This window comes from Centroberyx affinis, unplaced genomic scaffold (genome assembly GCF_046629955.1).
Source record: "Centroberyx affinis isolate AG114_WGS23_722 - 3 ecotype Tasmania unplaced genomic scaffold, CSIRO-AGI_Caff_v1 ptg000172l_1, whole genome shotgun sequence".
NCBI lineage: Eukaryota > Metazoa > Chordata > Actinopteri > Beryciformes > Berycidae > Centroberyx > Centroberyx affinis.
In genome coordinates this window covers 6,777-29,496 of record NW_027278869.1, presented here as the reverse complement: position 1 = coordinate 29,496, position 22,720 = coordinate 6,777, and the positions used below count along the sequence as shown (strand labels likewise).

General features: G+C 40.0%; 1 protein-coding gene across 1 annotated transcript in view; it reads left to right on the top strand.

Annotated features, from left to right (window-relative positions):
* Nucleotides 1–400, top strand: part of cep89 (centrosomal protein 89) — a 106,430-nt gene extending 106,030 nt beyond the window's left edge. The window contains exon 18 of the mRNA XM_071535097.1: nt 52–400. Coding sequence (XP_071391198.1) covers nt 52–400 — 349 coding nt within the window. The remainder of the gene's footprint in view (nt 1–51) is intronic.
* Nucleotides 401–22,720: the final 22,320 nt, after the last annotated feature.

Genomic DNA, 22,720 nt, shown 5'->3' with positions numbered 1-22,720 from the left:
TCCAAGCTAACCTTCCTCCTCTCCTCTTGTCTCCTCTCCTTGATCTTTTAGGGAGGTAGAGGAGGAGCTGGAGGTGGTGTGGCAGGCGGCAACCAGGGAGAACCAGCAGATGAGGGCGACTCTGTTGGACTCCAGCCCCAGCGGGGAGCTCCATGGCCGGGCCATTCTCTGCGGAGCCTCCCCTAGTTGGCCCTCTCACACTGCAGTTGAAGAGATCACTACCTCCCCACAGCTTCGACCACATAGCTCCGGACCTCCCCTCTTCACCTCCTGTCAGAGCAGGAGCCTCCCAAGCGCTCCCCCCGGCCTCCAGAGAGGCTCCATATTTGAATCCGACTCAGATCATCAGAATAACTCCTTGGAGGAGAGGCAGAAACATGGGCTGGATTTCTATTGCTAAGACTCTTGGGGCCATAAACCAATAACTGGTAGCGCTGCCTCTTGCTCATACTGGCAGGATAGGCTAGTCACAGTACTGTAGATGTTAACCAACAGGATTCTGCTAGCATGATTTTACTTCACACAATCAAACCATTGTAAACTGCATCAGACTCTGTATTTAATTAGCAACAGTATTTAACCACATTGTAATCATCAATGCATATCTCTACATGTGGAATGTACCACATTTGAGTTCAACTCATACTTTATTGTCCTATAAGGGAAATTTGGTTTGCAGGTAGGCTTTGCAGCAAGGACACATAATGATACACAATAAACATTTTTTAAATCACATTAAAACAATAAAAAACACATAACCCATAAGCCCAACACTAGATTCAGACGACATGATTAAATATGCCTGACATCAGTTTGTCATGAAGACCTAGTTCATTAAGTTTTATGTTTTCCAAAGATTTAAGGTTCTCTCAGGGTTTTGCGGTGCCATGCCAACATGTGAGCAGTATAATAATTGAATGATATGTTAAAATGTTAAAATGTTAAAAAGATGAGAACTTTAGAACTCTACAAAGTGCTACAGAGGAAATTAACACATCAAAACCATGCCAATGGTACTGCTGACACTGACATCATTATATATGCATTAATATGCAGATATAGATCAGACCCACCAGGAGGTTTTTTCTGATTATTGCAGCCTAAAATGCTTGATATTGTGGCAGCTTTTCTCAAAAATTGCAATGCAATTTGCGATGTGTCATGTGTTTTTTGCGATAAAATTGCAGGAATGGGTTAAAATTGCAAAACAAAATTGTGTGATTTTTAAAAAAAAAAGAAATAGGGTTTTCTCTACCTCTCCTCTCTCACTTACATACACACACACACTTGCTTGCATCTCTCTCTCTTCCCATCTTTTCTATTTTCTTTCTCTCTCTCACTCACTCACGGTCTGTCACACACGCAGACATACACACACACACACACACACACACACACTTGCCTGTATCTCTGATTTTCATGACACTGCCAAGAACCTGATGAATTTACACGCACATTTCACACGCTATGCACTTTGATGCAGCAGTGTGTCACGGTGATTTGCCTCCTCTGTTGTCCAGGCGTTTCAGCGGTTCTCCGATGTGCTTCGCGGTAGAGAAGTGGCTGTCAATTGACAACTTTTTTTTTTTCCACAACAATGTTGCACAGGGGGCAAAAACATTTAGTCAAAATTTTCATTGGTAAATGGGAAATGTTCATGTTGGGCATGTCTGCATCCTCCCCAGAAAGACCCAGACCCAGAAACAAGAAGTAAGTTTGGTGATGTGTAGTTTGACTTGACCATGACAGTGATTGGACAAAATTGCAAGCTCTCGCAAATTTTGCGTGGATTGGTTGAATTTGCATTAATTATTGCAATCGTGAAATCCTGGAGGGACTGATATATACACGTACACAAAACACAAATAATATATGTAACGTGTACATATGTATATATAAACATCGCACAAAAAGTTCGGAACTTTGTTTGGTAGATTATTTCTCTGTTGTAACAATGCTTCTTGGCAATACATTTTATACCGTTGGAAAGCCTGTTTATTTCCCTTTTAAATGCTGCCTCATTTGTAAGGAACATGCATTTGTGGGATGAGCAGCACAGCTGAGTATGTGGGTTGCGCTCATGTAAAATTTGCCAAATCTTCTCTGCCAATGCCAAACAGCTTATTCTGCTGTTGCTATTGACTCTTGTTTGGTGTTGTTTGGTGGATTGGATGATTGAAGTCTATCAGTAACAAGGAAGAAACAAGACATATTGGCAATTTTACAATTTATTCATTTAACAAACAGTCAGGAGCCTCAGTAGCGTGTGGAAGAACCATACACAGCCACAACAGCCTGGCACCTCCTCCTCATGCTGGTCACCAGCCTGGTCACACACTGCTGTGGGATGGCATTCCACTCCTCAACCAGGATTTGTCGCAAGTCAGCCAACGCGGTTGTGTCGGTCACTCTAGCACGAACAGCACGCCCAAGCTGATCCCATAAGTGTTCAATTGGGTTGAGGTCAGGACTGTTGGCAGGCCGTTCCATTCTCTCTACTCCCAAATTCTGGAGGTAGTCTCTGATAAACCCCGCTCTGTGGAGGCGAGCGTTGTCATCTTGGAGGATGGAGTTCGGTCCCAGACTGTGGAGATATGGGATCGCCACCGGTTGCGGAATCTCATCTCGATATCTCTCTGCATTGAGATCGCCTCCAATGATGACAAGCCTCGTTTTTCCAGTGATGGAGATGCCGCCCCACACCATCACACTGCCTCCACCAAAAGGTGTTACTCTATCGGTGCAGCGATCAGCATAGCGTTCTCCCCGTCTTCTCCACACTTTGACCCTACGATCCACCTTCCGTAGGCAGAATCTGGACTCATCGCTGAACATAACGTTCCTCCACATGTTCAGGTTCCAGTGCAGGTGCCAATCAGGTACCTGATTGTCAGCACCTGGGGGTACCGGAAGCTCAAAACAAGAGTCAATAGCAACAGCAGAATAAGCTGTTTGGCACTGGCAGAGAAGATTTGGCAAATTTTACATGAGCGCAACCCACATACTCAGCTGTGCTGCTCATCCCACAAATGCATGTTCCTTACAAATGAGGCTCCATTTAAAAGGGAAATAAACAGGCTTTCCAACGGTATAAAATGTATTGCCAAGAAGCATTGTTACAACAGAGAAATAATCTACCAAACACAAAGTTCCGAACTTTTTGTTCGATGTTTATATATATAATGCTCATTGTATATATAATGGTTTTACCAGTAGGCTCACCAGTACCAACAGTACATACATATATATATATATATATATATATATATATATATGTATGTATGTATGTATGTATGTATACATACACATATACAGTATATATAGCCTATGTATATGTATGTGTACATATATATATATATATATGTAAATGTATATGGATATATGTATGTATATATGTATATACACTATATCTATGTATGTATATACACACACTGGACAAAATAATTGGACCACCAGTTTTCCATGAAACAAAAAAGAGCTGTCACTTGTTTTTTAAGCAAAATCTGCAGCCCCAGTTCTTAATCTGATCATCTACACTGTTTTGTGACTTTGTATTCATGTGCAACTTTTAGATTATGGCTCGGTTTTTTGATTAGCATGACAATGAATCATAATTAACTATTGATCATATTATTATCAAATAATAATTTGTGAATCAAATGTTGCTGTCATGTCAGCAATAATTGGAAATACATGGAAAACTGGTGTTCCAACTATAACTAGTGTATATATGTATATATATATAACCAAATAATTAGAATAATACCTTTACTCCCTGGGTCCGGCAGATGGCAATATTGGCCATGTTCTTTTACCCATAATCTCCAGTGTATTTCTGGTGACATAGCTTCACTCTCTATTATTATTATTATTATTATTATTATCATCATCAATAAAGCAGTCACATTTTATTCACATGCATATTTATATATACATTATTCTTTTTCATTATTTATAATGTGCTCCTCTGATACCCAAAGCATCAAAAAGCATTAGGAGTCAACAGTACATGTCGCTGCTGATCACAGCTTTCCCTGGGAGTCCTGCTGACAGCCATATTATTCTAATTACTACAACTAAGCCAATGGGTTTTACTGTATGAGCTTGTCTCGTGAAATCATTTGTACTGTAAATGCAGACATACCACTGAGACTGAAACTGAGTGCTTACATCTAGACCAATACCAAGAACATGCCATAAACATGTGATGACAGAGGTTTTTCAGGGATTCAGAGAGAGTGTAGAGATCTCAGTGATATCATCACAGCCCTGTTGGCTCAGAAGGAGACCACAAGGCAGGGCGCTGTCTGTAGAGATGAAAAGCACAGCTAATGAACACAGACAGACCGGGGTCATACAGTGTGATCCTGTACAATCGCATGGACATCAAGCTTACAGCAGCCATCCTGGTGGCTCGGTGGTCTAAGGCGCGGACCATGTGACCACAACTTCCTGGGATCAAGTCTGGCCTGGCACCTTTGTCACATGTCTTCCCCCTCTGTCTCTCTGCCAACTGTGCTGTCCAGTAAAGCAGAGATGCCACAAAGATAATCTTAAAAAACAATACTATGCCGGGACTGCAGCATCTCGGTCTGACCTGCCAACTTCTTGTCCTCCTTTAAAAAAATATTTAAATTTGAAAATGTACTTTTCTTAAGTTTGCTTTTTCTTGAACTATAGTGTATTCTATTGATGTTAGATTTTGCTCTCATTATAAATTTTTATAAAAACTATATTGTGTTTGAGTTTAATTATGCTGTGCACCACAGATGGACATGATCATGTACTGAGAGTAGCGAGGAATGATAGGAGAATGTAAATGATTAGCCCTGCTGCTGTTTGACTTCTATCATTTACACTGTATCACCCACACTGAGCTGCTACAGTCTAGTCTGTCTGTCTAGTTTAAAAGGGAAACAAATCTGGGTCAGACTGATTGGCTCTGCTTTGGGAATAGAGAAGACCTGTCTACAGACACTGCAGGCAAGGGCAACTCAATCATCAATAGGTGTGGGACATGGGCAAGTTCCTAGTCCTGCAATAGGACAGAGTTAAAGGATAATTCCGGTTGTTTTCAACCTGGGTATTAGTTTTTGCCATCATGATGACTGATTGTGCTCTAGGTGGGTCGATATTTGATAATATCGAATATCGCGATAATTTCCGCGGTATCAAGTATTGTCAAATTACACCAAATGGCGATTGTTTTTGCTTGCATAGTTAGATCAAATTAATTAATAATTTGTGCTGTAATTTTGAAGAAATTAAATAAAAAATTAAATTACCCCCCCCCCCCGTGATAATCTTGCATATTGCAATATTAAATTTTGGATATCTCCCAAGCCTTTGTGTTCAAAATTTTATCACTTGCTTCGCTGATGTCAAATACACAAACACAGGGTCAATGCAGTTGAAGCCAAAGAGCAATTGAAACATCTCCTTTCAACACATATGGATATTATGTATCAGCATATTCCATACTACATTTTCTTTTACTTGATATCTTTCACTGTATTTTCTATTCTACTATACTCTGGTATACTCTTCTACACTTAATTTATATGCGTATATATATTGTTATTATTACCATTATTAATATTATTATGTTATTCTAATTGTTTCTTGTGATTTTATCAGACTATTTTATCATCTTTATTAATGTTATCATTATTGATTACTATCAAAGCTATGGTATTATATACTGAATTTTGTCTCATGCCAATAAAGGTCAGTGAACTGAATTGAATTGAATTGACTTCAATGGGGGGGGGGGGGGGGGGGGGGGTAAAAGACAGTGGGAGGGTAAAGGAGGGAGAGAGAGAGTGAGAGAGAGAAAGAGGGGCGATATGGGAAAGGAGGATGAACTTAGAAGGGAGAGCTTTAAAGGGAATGAAGGTAGAAGAAGAAAGAGAGAAGGAGAGGGACACACACAAAAATGTACCTAACCTAGTTAATGTTAATACTTTAATATTTACAATATTTTAGTCTGAATCATATTTACTTCTGATTGCTGAGTAGAACAAGGACAAAATCCACCTTAAGATTAGGTTACAGTAGATGCTGTTCTCTTTCTCTGGTCTCTGCTAGTTGTACCCTGCATGCAATTGAAAGGCATATACTGCCATCATGTGGCTGGAACCGGTAATGACATGGTCACTTGTTAGCTTTTCCCTGGGTTGTCCAGCATTAATCTCTGTATACTTCCATTTATCTCTGTGTTCCCTTTTATAGGAAACCACGCATATTCCCACCACACAGATTCACCCAATGAAGACAAGCGAACTGGATTCTTGTGTAAAAGAAAGCTAAAAACTTATCTCTTCCCTTTAGCCTTTAACTAGCTACGACTTTCCTGATACAGGCCTTAAACTTTTTTTATTTTTTTTATTTATTTATTTATTTTTTACACTTTCCTTCGCACTTATGCACTGCTGCACTTCTTTTAAAATGTTGTGTTTTACTTAATTATTCTATGTACTCTATTTCTTAACTTTATTTTTATTATTATTCAGTGGGTTTTATTTTCCATCTTATGTTATGCTCATTCTATGTCTATTTTCATGTATGTAATTTCTTTGTTGTAAAGCACTTTGAGCTGCATTTCTTGTATGAAAGGTGCTATACAAATAAAGTTTATTATTATTATTATTATTATAACTGCACTAACACTTGTTGATGCATATTGCATATGCATACTGTATTGTCTTTTTATGTAAAGCACATTGTGTTGCCCTGTGTATGAAATGTGCTGTATAAACAAATTTGACTTGACTTGACTTGGATGAGCACAGAACATCCTATTTTAGTTTAATGGACTCACCACCACACCAACCAATTACAACTCCTATAACCAGTCATATGAGTTGAAGGAGTGTTCTTACTCTGTTGTAAAGCAGGCATGGGCAACTGTGTGTCAAGTAGGGCCAAGAGCCTGCAGGTTTTCATTCCAACCAAAGACTACAGCAGCTGATTTCGCTGATCAGTTCCTCCTCTCTAGCTGAAGGTGTGTTAATCATTGAAACCACCTGCTATAATCATTGTTTGGAACTCTTGGCCCTACTTGGCACACAGTTGCTCATCCCTGGTGTAAAGCATCTTAAGCTGTCACCCAGTCTCTCTCTGGGGGATATTACTCTGTCAATGTTTGACAGTCAGCAACAAGGACATTGCTGTAATGTCACTGAATTCAACCTCTGACACAGAGGTGAAAATACTGTCTTTTGTTTAATGACGACTTTAGTGACTCCTTAGAAGAACATGGAGGAATCTTGATTATATAATTACTTTAAATTTAGGTACAAAATGTAGCCAGTATAATAACAAGAGCAATATATTAGAAAATATTGGGGGTTTTTTACATCTACTGTTCTAGACAAAGAGGTAGGACAAAGCATTTTAGAACAAAAGAGAGAAATCACTACAAATGTCATTGTCATTTATGAATCTGGAGATATACAGTATTTCCATAGCTTATTTTTTTATATTAGATGTCCAATACCAGAATAAATGAAAATATAGCCGCAAGCTGCCATTAGTGGGGTCCAAGCCCATGGGGCAGATGATTTGATAGTGAGAATATAAACTTGATTCATCATTTTGGTTGTTCTACATCTCAAAAATAGAACATTTCGGTAAGTCCTGCAACTGCAGGTGAAATGGTGCCTGACATGTTGCCACTTGAAAAATTGCCAATTTTTGGCCTTAAAGTAAGAGCACAATCAAAGGTGATCTGTCACACTTTTCGGCCATGACAAACATTTATATGAAGTTTGGTTGCTCAAATATTTAGGTGTTAAGGAGTTATCTTATCTTCACCGTCAACTTATTTTGTGACCGGTGTCATGGGCAAACAGCAGCATCTACCAAACTTCTTTGACACAAAGATGATGTAGGCAGTTGAAATATCAAGTGTGTAAAATTTGGTGGAGAGTAAGGCAACTGTCGGAGAAATAAATCAGGGCGGCCTGATGGTGGCGCTGTGGACCGGGACCAAATTGATCTGCCACACTCCATGACTTACAGTCTCTGATGTACAGATTGATTTAAAGAAGAAGAAGACCAGCTCCCACCACCACCCCTCCACCCTGATCAACAAGCTACAACGGCAGATTATGAAAACAAGATTTTCCACAGATTAAATACCTCTAAGCAGTAACATGATTTGTCGCTTGCATTGTGTCAGCAAACTAGCGCTATTCATTAACGTATACTAGATAAAAGCTTGTCATCTTGCTCATGCATTATCTCAGCTTCTGAACCTGTTTTTATTTCGGCTAACTATACATGTAGGAATTACATAATAAATGTCGCCTAACAGAGCTGATTTAAGTGTTGTTTTAACTTGGATATCTATCCAAGTCACTGCTTAAACTTAACTTATTTTAAACCCCAATTATGGGACACACAACATGATACGGCTTCTGATGACTGGTTACCCTAAACTTACATATTCATACAGTGGACTGGAAACAATATTTTACTTAATTTCATATGATTAATTAACATACTTCTTTGATGCCTATTTAGGTTTAATTCTTTAATTTTATTTTTTTATTTTTTTATTTATGTAGCGTGTTGAGTCGAAAATATCGAACTTATAATTTGGTAAAGGCATATAAATATTAATATTCTGATCAAGAGATCAAATTACACTCGTAGGGGCACCACCTTCGTAAATGAAGGACCTTTACTCATACTAATCAGTCATCAATCTAAAGATCACGAGATCTTTCCAGTTCAGGGATTGCTTTTCTCTGCAGGTAAGGAAACACATGACCACTTCTCTGCAATAGATGGGAATATTTATTTAACGATCCAAGTATAACGATCCAAGTATAACCATATTCAATGAAATAAGCGATATAAGTCACTGATATTGATCACCAGAATGAAATACGGAAACTATAGACTAAAATAGACATGGAATGTAATGAAACAGAATAAGGATGAAAGGAAAATGATAATGAAATGTGGGAATAAGAATTGGCAGCAGTAAAAAAAGCAGACGCTGGATGGAACAGCTGGTCTCTGGTACTATCGTCACGTCGGGGCGAGCAGCGCTACCGGCTCACAGCTGTAGTCGTCAGGCCCGGGGATGTAGAACACTTGAAGTTTCTAGCTCTTCTAACTGTTGTAAAGTCTAAATAATCTCGTTCCTAAATAGCTTTGAAAGCAATCTTCGCTTGGCCGGGCGTTGATAACTTCTTGACTATTAGACGCGAGGTTCAAACTTCTTGCAAGCGATTCTTAAGTTCATCTGGAGAAGACGTCTCTAACTCCAGGCTCAAACTCTAAAGTTTCACTAAAGGCGAATTGCAGCTAAAACTGTTGATCTTGGTTTCAGCAGGTTTCTTGGTGAGGGCGGAATCTTGAACGAACGTTGAACACTGAACGTTGAACTGCGAACAAGGCCAGATAAGAGAGTTTTATAGATCTTTGAATTTCCAGGCGTGGTTCGCCATGCAAATCACGCTTCGCGCTCTTTTTCTGTTACGCCTTGTTTACTAATTAATTTCTTTGTTTGAGAAGGTTCCACCCCGAATAGGGAGAGGGGGGAAATGGATGTAAGAGGAATTTTTCCTCTAGTCTATTTTATTTTGAGATCCCTTACAAAGTGATCTTAATTAAGATTTCTTCCTAAAGTAATACGCAGGTATTTTACATCTCCACCAATTACTGCTGTCAATTGATCAAAATAATAAAAACCTGGGAACTTACATTCAAATTTATATGGCTAGCATATCAATATAAGGACCTCAAATAAACCGTCATGGCCTAATCTATAACTAGACAGTCTTTACCAAGTTAACTCATATATGTAACTTGTGTTTCTAACTATGTGACTAATGTGAAAAACAATTTAACCATTTAATACCATTAAGCTTGGTCAACATTATATTGACCTGTCCTAGTTATAAATGACCACAAGGTGGCAGTGTGGTACCAAGCAAAAAGAAAGGGAGAGTAAAATAATTGTAATCATTTCCTTAACTACAATAGTTAACATTGTGGGTGCATACAATTCACCACGAATTAAACAGCTTCAACATATATAGTTGGCACATTTAGCCCATACTTCAAGATACATGATACACTTATAGAAAAACATTTTAAGAAGTATAGGGTTGAGAGTAAGTTCAGAGGAGAGAGCAGAGAGAGGAAAAGATTTATGACAGTCCTGTTCCAGAGAGAGTGATGAGACTCTGATAAGTGTCAACAGCAGTCTGTTGTTCCTTCGTATTGACACATTGGTATGTATACCCGTTCTCACCCAATGGTGACTGTCCCTTTTGATCAATCAGAACCGTCTGGTACTCTAATGAAGAAAGGAGGATGATTCCCTATATTCATAGGTGTGGAAGGTATGAATGTGTGGATGTATTGTTTATTGGGGCTCCTGAGTCCTTGGGTCCTTCTTCTCCCGATGGCTGGAAGACAAAGGTCGTTAACTCTGGAATGTGTGAGAAAGTTGCAAACCTCCTCGCAGTATCTTGCCGTCAATTCCCCAAAAGCTTTAGGGGGACATCTCCTGCTGGCAGATACCACTTTTGAAGTTGTGGTTTGTATCAACCAGACACCTTTATGGCCATTTGTTGTGATAGGCCATGTTGTGTTGATTCGAGAAAGCAACAGAGAGGTTGGGGCTTTCTCCAAAGGTCTCACTGGTATCGCTACATTTATTAGGGCCCGAGCACGACTTCGTGCGAAGCCCTATTGAAACTGAAGGAATTATTATTATTATTATTAGCCGGACAAAAAAATCGCACTTTTGAGGGCCTAAACATGCACGAAAAGTTGCGAAACTTTGCACACACGTCAGAAGTGGCGAAAAATTTTATATTTTATGGGTCTCGCACATGGGTGTGGCAAAACGGCTCGATAGCGCCCCCTACAAAATTTCAAAAAAATACTCACGGCCGTACGTTTGTCCTAGACGTACGAAACTTGGTAGGCACGTGTATCATGTCCAGACTTACAAAAAAGTCCGTAGGTACCATGCGGCTAAACCCGACAGGAAGTCGGCCATTTTGAATTGATTGCGACATTTTGGTGCGTTTTTGGGCGTTTGCAGGGGTCGTACTTTAACGAACTCCTCCTAGGCGGTTGATCGGATCCACGTCAAACTCGGTCAGCGTGTATAAAAGAGTTTGACGATGAAAAGTTATCAAAAGCTTGAGTTTTCGTCACACAGCGTGGGCGTGGCGTGGCGTCGAATTTCGATGTTTCGCCATGAAACAGGAAGCTGCGTTAACTTGAGTTTACGTCGTCCGATCAGCACCAGATTTCACATACTGGACAAGACTCCAGGCCTGAGGACATCTACAGGCCGATTAGGAGCAATAGTCATTGCGCCACCTACTGGTGACACGAAACAGGAAGTGGGTTGTAACGCGACTGTGCATGGTCACATCTGGCCCAAATTTGACACGTTTGACTAGAGTCCAGGCCTGAATACATCTACAGGTCGATATTCAGTTATAGTCATAGCGCCACCTACTGGCGACAGGAAGTTGTGAGAACTTGAGCGTACATTGTCCGATCTGCACCGGATTTCACGTGCTGGACCAGAGTCCAGGTCTGAGGACATCTACAGGCCGATTAGGAGTCATAGTCATAGCGCCACCTACTGGCGACAGGAAGTTGTGTGAACTTGAGCGTACGTTGTCCGATCTGCACCGGATTTCACATGCTGGACGAGAGTCCAGGCCTGAGGACATCTACATGTCCCGCGGCTGCAGCACACCCCGACTTGCACACGGAGGCGAGGGCCCGCTCATCACTGCTTGCAGTTTTAATTATTATTATTATTACTGTTATTGTTATTATTAATAACAATTATTATTATTATTATTTTATTTATTATTAATTTATCTTGTGTAACTATGTCTATGTGTTTTTGTTGGATGTGTTTGTATAGCTGTCTGGGGTGGGGGGTTATTGTGCACTGTTTTGTGTGATGTGCTGTTCCTTGTTTAAAACTCAATAAAAAGTATTTTTAAAAAAAAGAAAAACGTAACTTATCTTATTCATTTTTATTTCATCTTAACTGGTTGTGTTTTATCGTTGTGCTGGATTAATTCACTGACTTTCTGATCAGTTCTGGTTCTCCACTTCGGGGTCTCTGTAGTCCAGTGGCTTTGCTGTGCTTTATTTACAAATGTGTTGCGGTTTCTGTCGCCCTCAAGTGGTCGGAAAATCGCTTGTTGCAGCGTTCAGCTTCCCTGTGCGGTTCTCCCCAGTCGTGGCTTGTACATTTGAGAGACTGAACGAAACCGACAACTATGGCCATGATAGTCACCTTTTCCAGAATATGATAAATAAATTCTAAAAAAGCCACTTAGGAAATAGATACGGCACTTTTTGCAATTTGCATAAAAACCCTTTATACAGCTGCGTTGGTGTCTCTCTCGCATCTCTCACCGTGGTAAAGGTTTTATAGATCTGAAAATTTCAAGTTTTGTGCATACACCATGTTTCAGTGTGAAACCTGTCTCTGTCTACTGGCGTTTCACATTTGCAATAGTCCAACCCTCAACTGAAGAAGCTCTCCCTTGATCCACTTGTTTTAAACAATTTTAGGCCTATTTTGAAACTATCTTTTTTTATCCAAGATTATAGCAAAAAAGAATTGTTTCTACTCAATTGATTTACTTAATGTACGGAAGCCGAGAACGGCCCTGCTTGCAATTTTTTTTTTTTAATGCCATTATCTCGAGATCACGAGTTAATTATCTTGTGATCTCGAGAAAACAAGCTTTGTTATCACGAGAAAACAAAATGTTGTTTACTCTTATTACTTATAATGTTTATCAGAGATCAGGAGTGCCATGCCAGCATGCACAGATGGCGTCTTGACAACTGTAGCAACTGATTTAAGCTGAAAATCTGCAGCAAACAAAACTACACATTTATGCCTTGACTTCCTGTTCAGTTATGAATCCTCCCTGACAGTCATGACAGTGATCTTGAAGGCTGAAATCAGGTGTGATCAAATGAACCAGACTCTCATTTTCGAGTTCTCCATAATTATCTCGTTATCTCGAGAAATCGGCCTTTTGTTTTCTCGAGATAACGAGATAAATTAACCCGTTATCTCAAGAAAACAAGCTGTGTTATCCCCCCCCCCCCCCTTGCTCTATCATTCCCTTCCACTCAAAACTTGTCTGTCTGTCCTCTAACATCAAGGACACTGCCCAGAATTTGGGTGTTATCTTTGATTCCAACCTTTCATTTGACAGTGTCAGTGTCAGTGTTTTTTAATGCATTTCTACAAATCCAATGAAAATAACAAAATCAACAACATTAAAAAAAAACACCAGCCTTATCCTTTAAGGTTGTTCAGACATGCTTCTTCCAACTTCAATTTCAACCACTGTTGATCTCGAAAAAGTAATTCATGCTTTTATTTAATCTCGTTTGGACAATTGTAATTCTCTGTATTCAGGGCTGAACCAGAAGACAATCTCCTGCCTCCAATTCATTCAAAACGCTGCTGCTAGGCTCTTGACTAATTCCAGGAGAATGGGAGCATATTTCACCCATCCTCACTTCTCTCCATTGGCTGCCTGTGAGTTTTAGAATTGATTTTAAGATTTTACTGACAACATTTAAGATAAGATAAGATAAGATAGATAAGATGTACTTTTATTGTCCCCTTAGGGAAATTTGTACTCCAATTTGGACTCCATGCTGTACAAACACACAGTACAAACAGTGCACAGTACAAATGCAACATGGCATCGCAATAAGAAAGGAAAACACACACACACACACACACACACAAGTGACAGAACCAGATTGCTTACCTTATATTGCACATCTCCATGCACAACCCCTATGGCCAACAACCTGTCCTACCTGTTGGCATTGAGAGACTTGATGGACGTAGGCAGGAAAGAATGCTTATAACGGTTTAGGCTGCACTGAGGGACCCAGCATCTTTAATATTTAAGGCTTTACGGGGTCAGGCTCCTAGCTACATTTTAGATATGCGGGTCCCTCATGGGCCACAACACAGCCTGCCATCTTCAGGCAGGAGTCTCCAAGTCTTTTGCTTGCCCGAGCATCTCAGGCAAGCAGGCACTTTTAAGGCCTTCTCATAGTTTTATTGATTTTTTCTTTTATCTTCTCCCTTTGCCTGTGCTTTATCTTTATTTTTATGGTTCTATTTGTTATTATGGTTTTATTGGTTTGAACTATTATTTGCTTGTTTTATTCTGTATATTTTTGCTTTGCTTCTCCATTGTTTTATTGTAATTGTTACTCTTCTTGTCTCTCATTTTATGTAAACGTGTAACTTTGTTTAGAAAAGTGCTATAAATGAAGTTATTATTATTATTATTATGATTATTATTATTTACAGTATATGTTAAAATTAACTTTACATGATGGACCAGGGGCCCAGAAGGCCCCCTGGCTTTGAGTTCTCTTACTTGGACATCAAAAACAGGCTGTATCTCTGGGCTGGTCAACCTTTGAACCCTGTAAAGTCAGTGACGTAAGAGAGAGCAGCACATTGCTCCAGTACCAGCATTTGGATTGAACAGCCTGCAGTACAGCTTCTCCTCTCCGACACACAGAGGTACTGTTCTGTTTCATCTACCTACATTAGAACAAAAGAGTCTAGTTTAGTTTAATTTAACTTAAGTTTCATTTAGATCAGTTTAGTTTATTTTAATGTAGTTCCGTTTAGTTTAGCTCAGTTATGTCACTTTAGTTTCATTGAGCTCAATTATGTCACTTTATGTTTAGTGTACTCCAGTTATGTCAGTTTAGTTAAATTTACTTTAGTTTTACTTTAGATTTGTTTAGTTTTAGATCATTTTAATTTATTTTAATGTAGTTTAGTTTAGCTCACTTTTGTAGTGTGAGATACAGAATGGAAAGTTCTAGACAGGACAACTAAAATAAGGTCAAAGTTTGTGGTTAGTTTGCTTTACAGTTGGTGGTAAGTGTTGTAGTTGGATGAAGCATCAATGAAGTCATGTCTTTTATATGTTACAAACAGGCTGGGAAATGTCCACCAGCCACCAGCTATATATTGTTAAGTGTCTGTATCTGGTAACCTACAGGTAACCAATGATTACCTGTCCTATTCTATACAGCTAGTTTGCGGGTAAAATAGTGAAAGTGGCTGGTAGGTTAGTCTACTCTATACTGTAGGTAACAAACCATCATTCAGAGAGTCCTGTTCTATCCTAATAGTCTAATTTGTCTGGCAAAATAGTGAAAGTGGCCTGTGGATGAAAAGGGTTTCTGCCCTGGGCACAAGACAAAATGAAGACAAGCTCTTCATTGGAGGAGAAGAACGGTATTCAGGGGATCTCTTTTGTGAGTACAGGACAAACAACAGTCTCCACCAGCACAATCCTGTCCTCTTTTCATGTTGCTTTCACTGCCTCAGATCTTTTCCTCTCCTATTGTTTCTCCTGCTTCCGGTGTTTTTCTTGCTGGGGTCCTTGATCTTGTTTTTGTGGCTCTGGCGCAGGAATATTGACAAGAAGAAAGGTTTAATACTGAACGCTACCCGTTTCTCACATTCTCTGTGTTTTGCCTCTTTCATTTTCTCTCTCTCTCTCTCTCTCTCTCTCGTTTATTCCTTCTCTTTCTCTCTTTCTCAGCACAGGACAGAGGACGGTGCCAGATGGAAGAGTGACTCTACGGCTTTCAGTCCAGAGGGTCTTAGTGATTTGGACTACAGAGAGAAGGACCCCCCTCCTTCATACAGCAAATACTACCAGAGCCTTAAGACCCTCAGACTCTTCCGCTGCTCCTCACAGTCAGTCTCATTAATACAGACTAGCCACCATACTCTGTCTACTATGCCTATTTTACAGTATCTGTACTGTGCTTTACCCATACTGGACCTACCATGGCAATAGTACAGTATCATATTCCTCTAATGCCATGTGGGTGTCACCCTCTTTTTCTGGCATAATGCCACTAATTGGGGTTTCCCCTATTATCAAGGTGAGACATCCATCAAGGGAAGAGGGCTCCAGTGTCCCGTTGCCCCCGCCAGTGGCACTGACACATGATGATGCAGCAATGCACTTACTGGCATCAACCTTTATATCGGACCATTTATTTTTTATTTTCATTTTTCATAATGGGTCCAGCTCTCGTAGCCGGCAGCACGACCTGCTGCTGTGACGTGTTGCCACTCAACAGACTTTTTTTGGTTGTGATACCTGAACTGAGGCCCCTGGAGAAATTTCTCTTTTTAGTCTTCTTCCGAGTTGGAGAATGGAGTGACAAGCACATTTATATTTACATATCAATATTCATGAAGGGTGTTTCATTAACTATTTATGGCTAATTGTGGGAGTTAAGGGGGCGGAGTATGAGGCTTGTGCATGTGCGTAGGTTTTATCAGCAATTTTGACTATTTCTGGACCAGGAGGGATTTATACAAGACAGACAATCTCCACCTTAATCACAAGGGAACAAGGGTACTTACCTCAAATATCATCATCCACTTGCAAAACATTTGTACGGAGCCCGGAAGTGGCCATTGGGAGAGAAAAAAAGTTATATCGAGTCCACGATTTACTGTAACGTGCGCACGTTTTGGTTCATTCGTGCGCACGAGATACAATTGCAGTATTGCAGATAGGCCTAGTAAGGATTTGGTATGTTAATATCCATTGTCTGTTTACACTGAAAATATTGCAACATATTTAGCCACTTAACCTTCAGGCCATGTAAACAGTCAGGTCACCCAGGACAGCGCCACATTTAAAGATAATCACCAATATGAGCACTGACTCTTTATAAGCTCGAGAAGAACGCATGTATTATATCGAGAACACCATATCACTATTTCGAGGACACGTTTTGGCAATTCCTGCGCACGTAAAAAGGAAATCAAGGGAACGAATTGTATCTCGTGCGTGAGAATAAACCAAAACGAAGGCTCATTTTAACCAGATCGAAGGAACAAATTCTATCTCGTGCGCACGGAAAAAGAAAACGAGAGCTCGAATTGCATATCGGGCATACGTTACAGTAAATCGTGGCCACGACATAAAGTATTTTTCTCTCGATGGCCACTCCCGGGCTCCGTACATCTGACCGTCCGGGAGGATAGGACATAACAGTTACCTTTCCATGCCTACATCCGTAATAGAACTCCTATCCTACCCCTTCTCTGTCCCAGTATGTCCCTCTCCTCTGCCACTCCACCTGTCACTTCCTCTGTTAAAATGTGTCTTTTAAATGTCAGGTCTCTGTCTAACAAGTCTTTTATCTGTCAAGATTTTATCATGTCACATAACATAGAATTTTTTTAGGATCACCGAGTCCTGGCTAAGCCTGGAGGACAATGTTCCTCTCATGGAAACCACTCCCCCTAATTTCTCCTATTTTAACCTGCCCAGACCAGCGAGGAGGGGCGGTGGGTTTACCATCTTTTATGAGAATGATCATAAATGTTCTCCCATCTCGTTCAGAAATTTTATCACTTTTGAAGTTTCTAGTTTTTTAATTAACAGTAAGGACCAGTACTTTGTGTTTTAATTTATAGACCCCCAAAACAGAACTGTGGTTTTATTGCTGAATTTTCAGAACTCCTGTCTCTCATCACCCAGCGCTTTGATAACATTATTTTACTCGGAGACTTCAACATTGATGTTTGCGGCCCCTCCCACTCTCTCTCTGCTGATTTTATGAGTCTTATTGAGTCGTTTGATTTTAGACAGTTTGTGAATGGGGCCAGTCACTGTAAGGGTCACACACTTGATTTAGTGCTTTCGCTGGGTCTAGCTCTCCATAACTTGGAATTAATTGATGTTTGTGTGTCTGACCACAAAGCTGTGGTTTTTAATGCTCCACTTCCCCGTCCTATCCTTAAGTCCTCTGTTCCTATTAGATCCCGTGTTTTTAACTCTGACTCTGCTAGTGCTTTTCGTGATGCCTTTGTAGCCTCTTCTCATCCTTGTCCCTCTGAGCAGTATCTTAACACTGATGACATGATCAGCAATTTTAACAGTAAATGCCTGTCTATCCTGTACGTTAGAGGATTAGGGCCACATGTGAAAAATTTATTTGAGTCAGAATTCTGAGAAAAAAGTCAGAATTCTGAGTTTAATGTCAGAATTCTGAGATTAAAGTCAAGAATAAAGTCAGAATTCTGAGAAAAAAGTCAGAATTCTTAGATTAAAGTCAGAACGTTAATCTCAGAATTCTGACATTAAACTCACAATTCTGACTTTATTCTCAGAATTCTGACTTTAATCTCAGATCTCAAATAAATTTTTCATGCCCTAATCCTCTTCCATAATCCTGGACTCCATCGCACCCTTCAAAATTAGAATGCCTAAACATAATGCACAGCATACCCGATCCATCAAGAGACAGTGCAGAAGAGCGGAGCGTAAATGGAAGGCGAATAAATTGCATGCTTCCCTCATTTGTTTAAAGCAACGCGTGGTGAAATACCAGCAGGCTGTTAAAAACACTAAATTTAGTTATTACTCCGACATCATCACCAATAACAGTAACAACTCCAGGACCCTGTTTAAAGTGATTAATTCAGTTATTTCCCCCCCCTCCTATTCTCCATATAGAACCATCCCCTGAAAAATGTGAAGAATTTCAAATTGCAATTCTTCCTTAACAAAGTAGAGAATATTAGGCTCCAGATCACATCAACCCCCCTTGACGTTTCAATTTCACCTAACATTCCAGATTCCAGATTCACTTAGTCAGTTTGAACCCACTACTCTATCAGCTCTCACCCAAACCATATCTCAAATGAAATCCTCGTCCTGCCAATTAGACACTATTCCCACATCTCTCCTAAAGGAGGTACTTGAAACAGTTGGTCCCACCATCCTCTCCATTATAAATAACTCCATAGTCTCTGGTTTGGTTCCCTCCTCATTTAAACATGCCTTAGTCCAGCCCCTTCTAAGACTCGGGTCTCAATTAGCAAGTTCACAGCATGATTTAGAGCCCTTATTCACTTTGGGACACCCATATCAATGTTCACACATATTAACCACCTCACGTAATGTGTCGCCCAGTATAGCATTCAGCCTGGCCCAAATGGATTTTCACACTCAAAACCGATCTCAAATATGGCTCTACGGCCTTTTTCAGGCCAGCTTTACGCGGGTTAAATCATCCCGGGCCACCCAAAACGTTATATACTAAATAGGACATAGACTATGCTGTTTTGAGTCTGGCCCAGTCGTTTTCATGGTCTAGTGGACAGCTGAAAAGCCAGCTTGCTAATTGAGACCCGAGTCTTAGCCGTTATTTTTCTAAGTGTTTAAATGCAAATCTATTTGGGGGACTGAATCCTATATTTCTTGATTCAGTCTATATGGCATACCACTGAATAGATTACAAATTACAAATACATTGTTTTAGATCAATAAACATGTCACAGTACCAGTGGCAACAAAGTATTCCCAGTTTGTCATAAAAAAAAAAAAAACTATGTTCGAAAGAATCGACTCGTTCCCGGTCGCACATCACTACCCGCGAATCGGGAGCTAACTTCTGCTCCTACTGCAAGGGGCGTGGGCAATTTGCATATTTTCTAAACATTTAGATTTACATTCGGCGCCCCATTTAGATTTAACATTTAGATGTATTTTTAGATTTAACATTTAGATGTATTTTTAGATTTAACATTTAGATGTATTTTTAGATTTAACATTTAACATTATTAAATCTATTTACATTTAGATTTAATATTTAGATTTAACATTTAACATTTAGATTTAACATTTATTATTCTACATATAAACATATTGTTAACATTTACATGTAACATGTTGTTTTACATGAATTTCTGTCTTAAATATGAGGAAAATGAGCTAAATGTGAGGAAAGTGAGCTAAATATTCAAAATATATCAGCTAGAAAATTGTAATATGTTGTTTACATTCGGCGCCCAATAGACACATTGTCTCTAAAAATGTTGAAAAGAAACTGGTCGGGATCAGAAGAGCTCTTGGGACTGACTCAGATATACTTGCTTACTAACTAGAGAATTTGCTAGTTATCTTGCTAACTAAGAAAATTGCGTCACGTCTTGGCTAATCTGATCTGCCGAGGGCAAATGCACCCTAACTCTGATCATCATTCAAACATAATGACATGCGAAAACCATCTGTCACTCATGTTTATGTCTTTATGTGCAAGTATTCACCATAAAATTAAATAACCCTTTCTCCCAGCCCTGAGAGCAAGTCACTAAACACACACACAACCTTCGTCATGGTTTAACACTGTGTGAAATTAAATATAACGTAAAAGTCTCTAACACAAGAGATGGAACAAGGAATAACTAGCAACACTATAGGTAACGTGGAAGATAACATGTAACACCAACAACATGACTAACAAACTAACAAGCTAATGCCCCGGGGCATGCTGGGAGGCTTCTCCCCGCACCTGTCCCCCCTGGGAAACTTGTGCCCTGGGACGCTACATTATTATCCTAGCTTTTTAATGGCTATGACCGGAAGATAACAAGTAGCCTCTTTGATCCACAGTAGATGTGGTGTTCAGAGTCACCTACTGTTAAAGAAATGAACAGCTTCACTAGGTGACTACACTAGCTCTCACACTAGCTCTAAACAAAGCACAGTAATGTCATGAAAGAGCTGTAAAAGAACATTATTGATTCTGCCAGCTTCTCTCGCTTTTGCTGCAATTCATAAACCCAAATCCTTCGGCTACGTCGTTATTTACTTTAAAATAAAAGCACGGTGGTAAATGTTCAATTTTTTCTCTGAACATTCTGCACCGATGATATCGTTGTAGTGTGAGTGCTTGAGCAAGTGTATCGTTACAGATTGTAGTTATCTTTGTAGCTGTCGCTCTAAGTGTGAATGGGCCTTAATAGTGCAAACAACACAAACAACAATTAATAGACTTAAAGGTCCTATATGTAACTTTTACAAACTTTTTACATGTATAAATCGTTTTTTATTGCCAATGTGTGAACGGGTTGTAACATAACTTAAAAAATGAGACCTCAGCCGACTTTCTCTGTTGCCTGTAACAGTGTGTAAAGCTACATTCTATGTGAAGGACTCGGGCCGTTTTTTTCCGGGAGATTCCAACGGATGTGACGTTATGCGCGCTCCCGTGGCGTCTCTTCAGCTTCACTACTTCTATAGCTTGCTTGCTCGTAACGTAATACTTTCTGAGTGGATATGTTAGTTGGCTAGCTTGCCAAATCACTTCACCAGCTAACGTGATCCATGATACTAAGTTATGTAGCTATTATGACAAATAGTGTTGATTTTAGCCAACAATAAATGATGTAACGTTACAAAGCAAAGGTGTATAAGGATTGCCTTCTACTAGCCAAGAGCGATGCAAGGCAGCGGCGCACACGGGACAAGTTCGCCTTCAGGGCTTTCTGGTAGAAAGCCTTAGGGTAACCCTAACCCCTACCTAAACCACAACCGTGGATTTCTGTCAGAAAGGCTTTCTGGCAGAAAGCCCTGAAGGCAAACTTCTCCCGTGTGCGGCAGCGGCGGCCAAATAACGTTATCTAACTGTAAACAAAGCTATGCTAAGGTTAGCCAGCTAGCTGTAACTTAGCTACGCTGCATGGATCTGGCGTTTGTACAGTGAACTACAATGCTGATTTACAGTAACGGTGAAATAAACAATGGTAAGCTGTAATGACACAGCAAGGTGAACTACAGTCATTCAGGAAATGATGAATACATATAACGTTACATATTCCGTGTAGTTCACTAACAGTTAGCGTTATTGCAGATAGCAGATAGCGACATTGCTGAGCCTCACGGTGAAACTATTGCTGTTTTCACATATGAAAACTGGCTAGCAAGCTAACGCCGACCTATAATGTTATAAATACAGCCAATGTAACGTTATCACCCGACAAAGTTCACACATAGTCACAGTTCCTCCTCACAAAAACACAGCACTGAAAACATACTTAACCTACATATAACCTCAATTAATAGCCCGAGAGAGAGAGCGAGAGAGAGAGATGGTCGAGCGAGCTAGAGAGAGAGAGAGAGATGGTCGAGCGAGCTAGAAAGTGAATGAAGAGAGGGAGCGGTAGTAGCGAGAAAGCCGGTGAATCAGAGAAATAAAACGTTATTTTCTGATTGTTTCACAGCGGTTACGTTCTAAAGCACAGAGAGAGAGAGAGAGAGAGAGAGAGAGAGAGAGAGAGAGCCCCGTATCAAAATAACGGTAGCCTACCTTAGAAAAGATCAACAGAGAAATGTCTTGCTGCTGCTTCTCCTGAGTTTTGTTCAGCAAATTTGACAACTGACAGCTTGAATTTCAGCTCGTACTTTTTTCTCTGTGCCGCCATGGCGATCAGCAAATGTGACTGACATTTGAATGCAAGTAAAAAAATAAAATTAAAAAAAAACTGCTTCCTCATCTATCAACATGATGCCGCCTGTCCATCACGTTCATATGGTCACTGTTTTGGCCGATACACAGGATGCTCGCTCGCGCCTACGGAGTGCGGGCACATGCGCGAGCACGAGCAACAGGATGCTGACTGCAGTTACCTTAACGGCCACAGGTGTCACTAATAACAAGCATTTTCTGAATCTTACAAACAGTACCTTTAATAGGGCTTCAATTAAGTGGTGACGTGTCTGATCTGTACAGACTGAGGGGGGCGCTCCGCGCACACAGCAGCCTTGCCTACTTTAATACATCCATGGGTCTTGCAGCCCAAAACAAAGCTGCATTGATCAAGTGA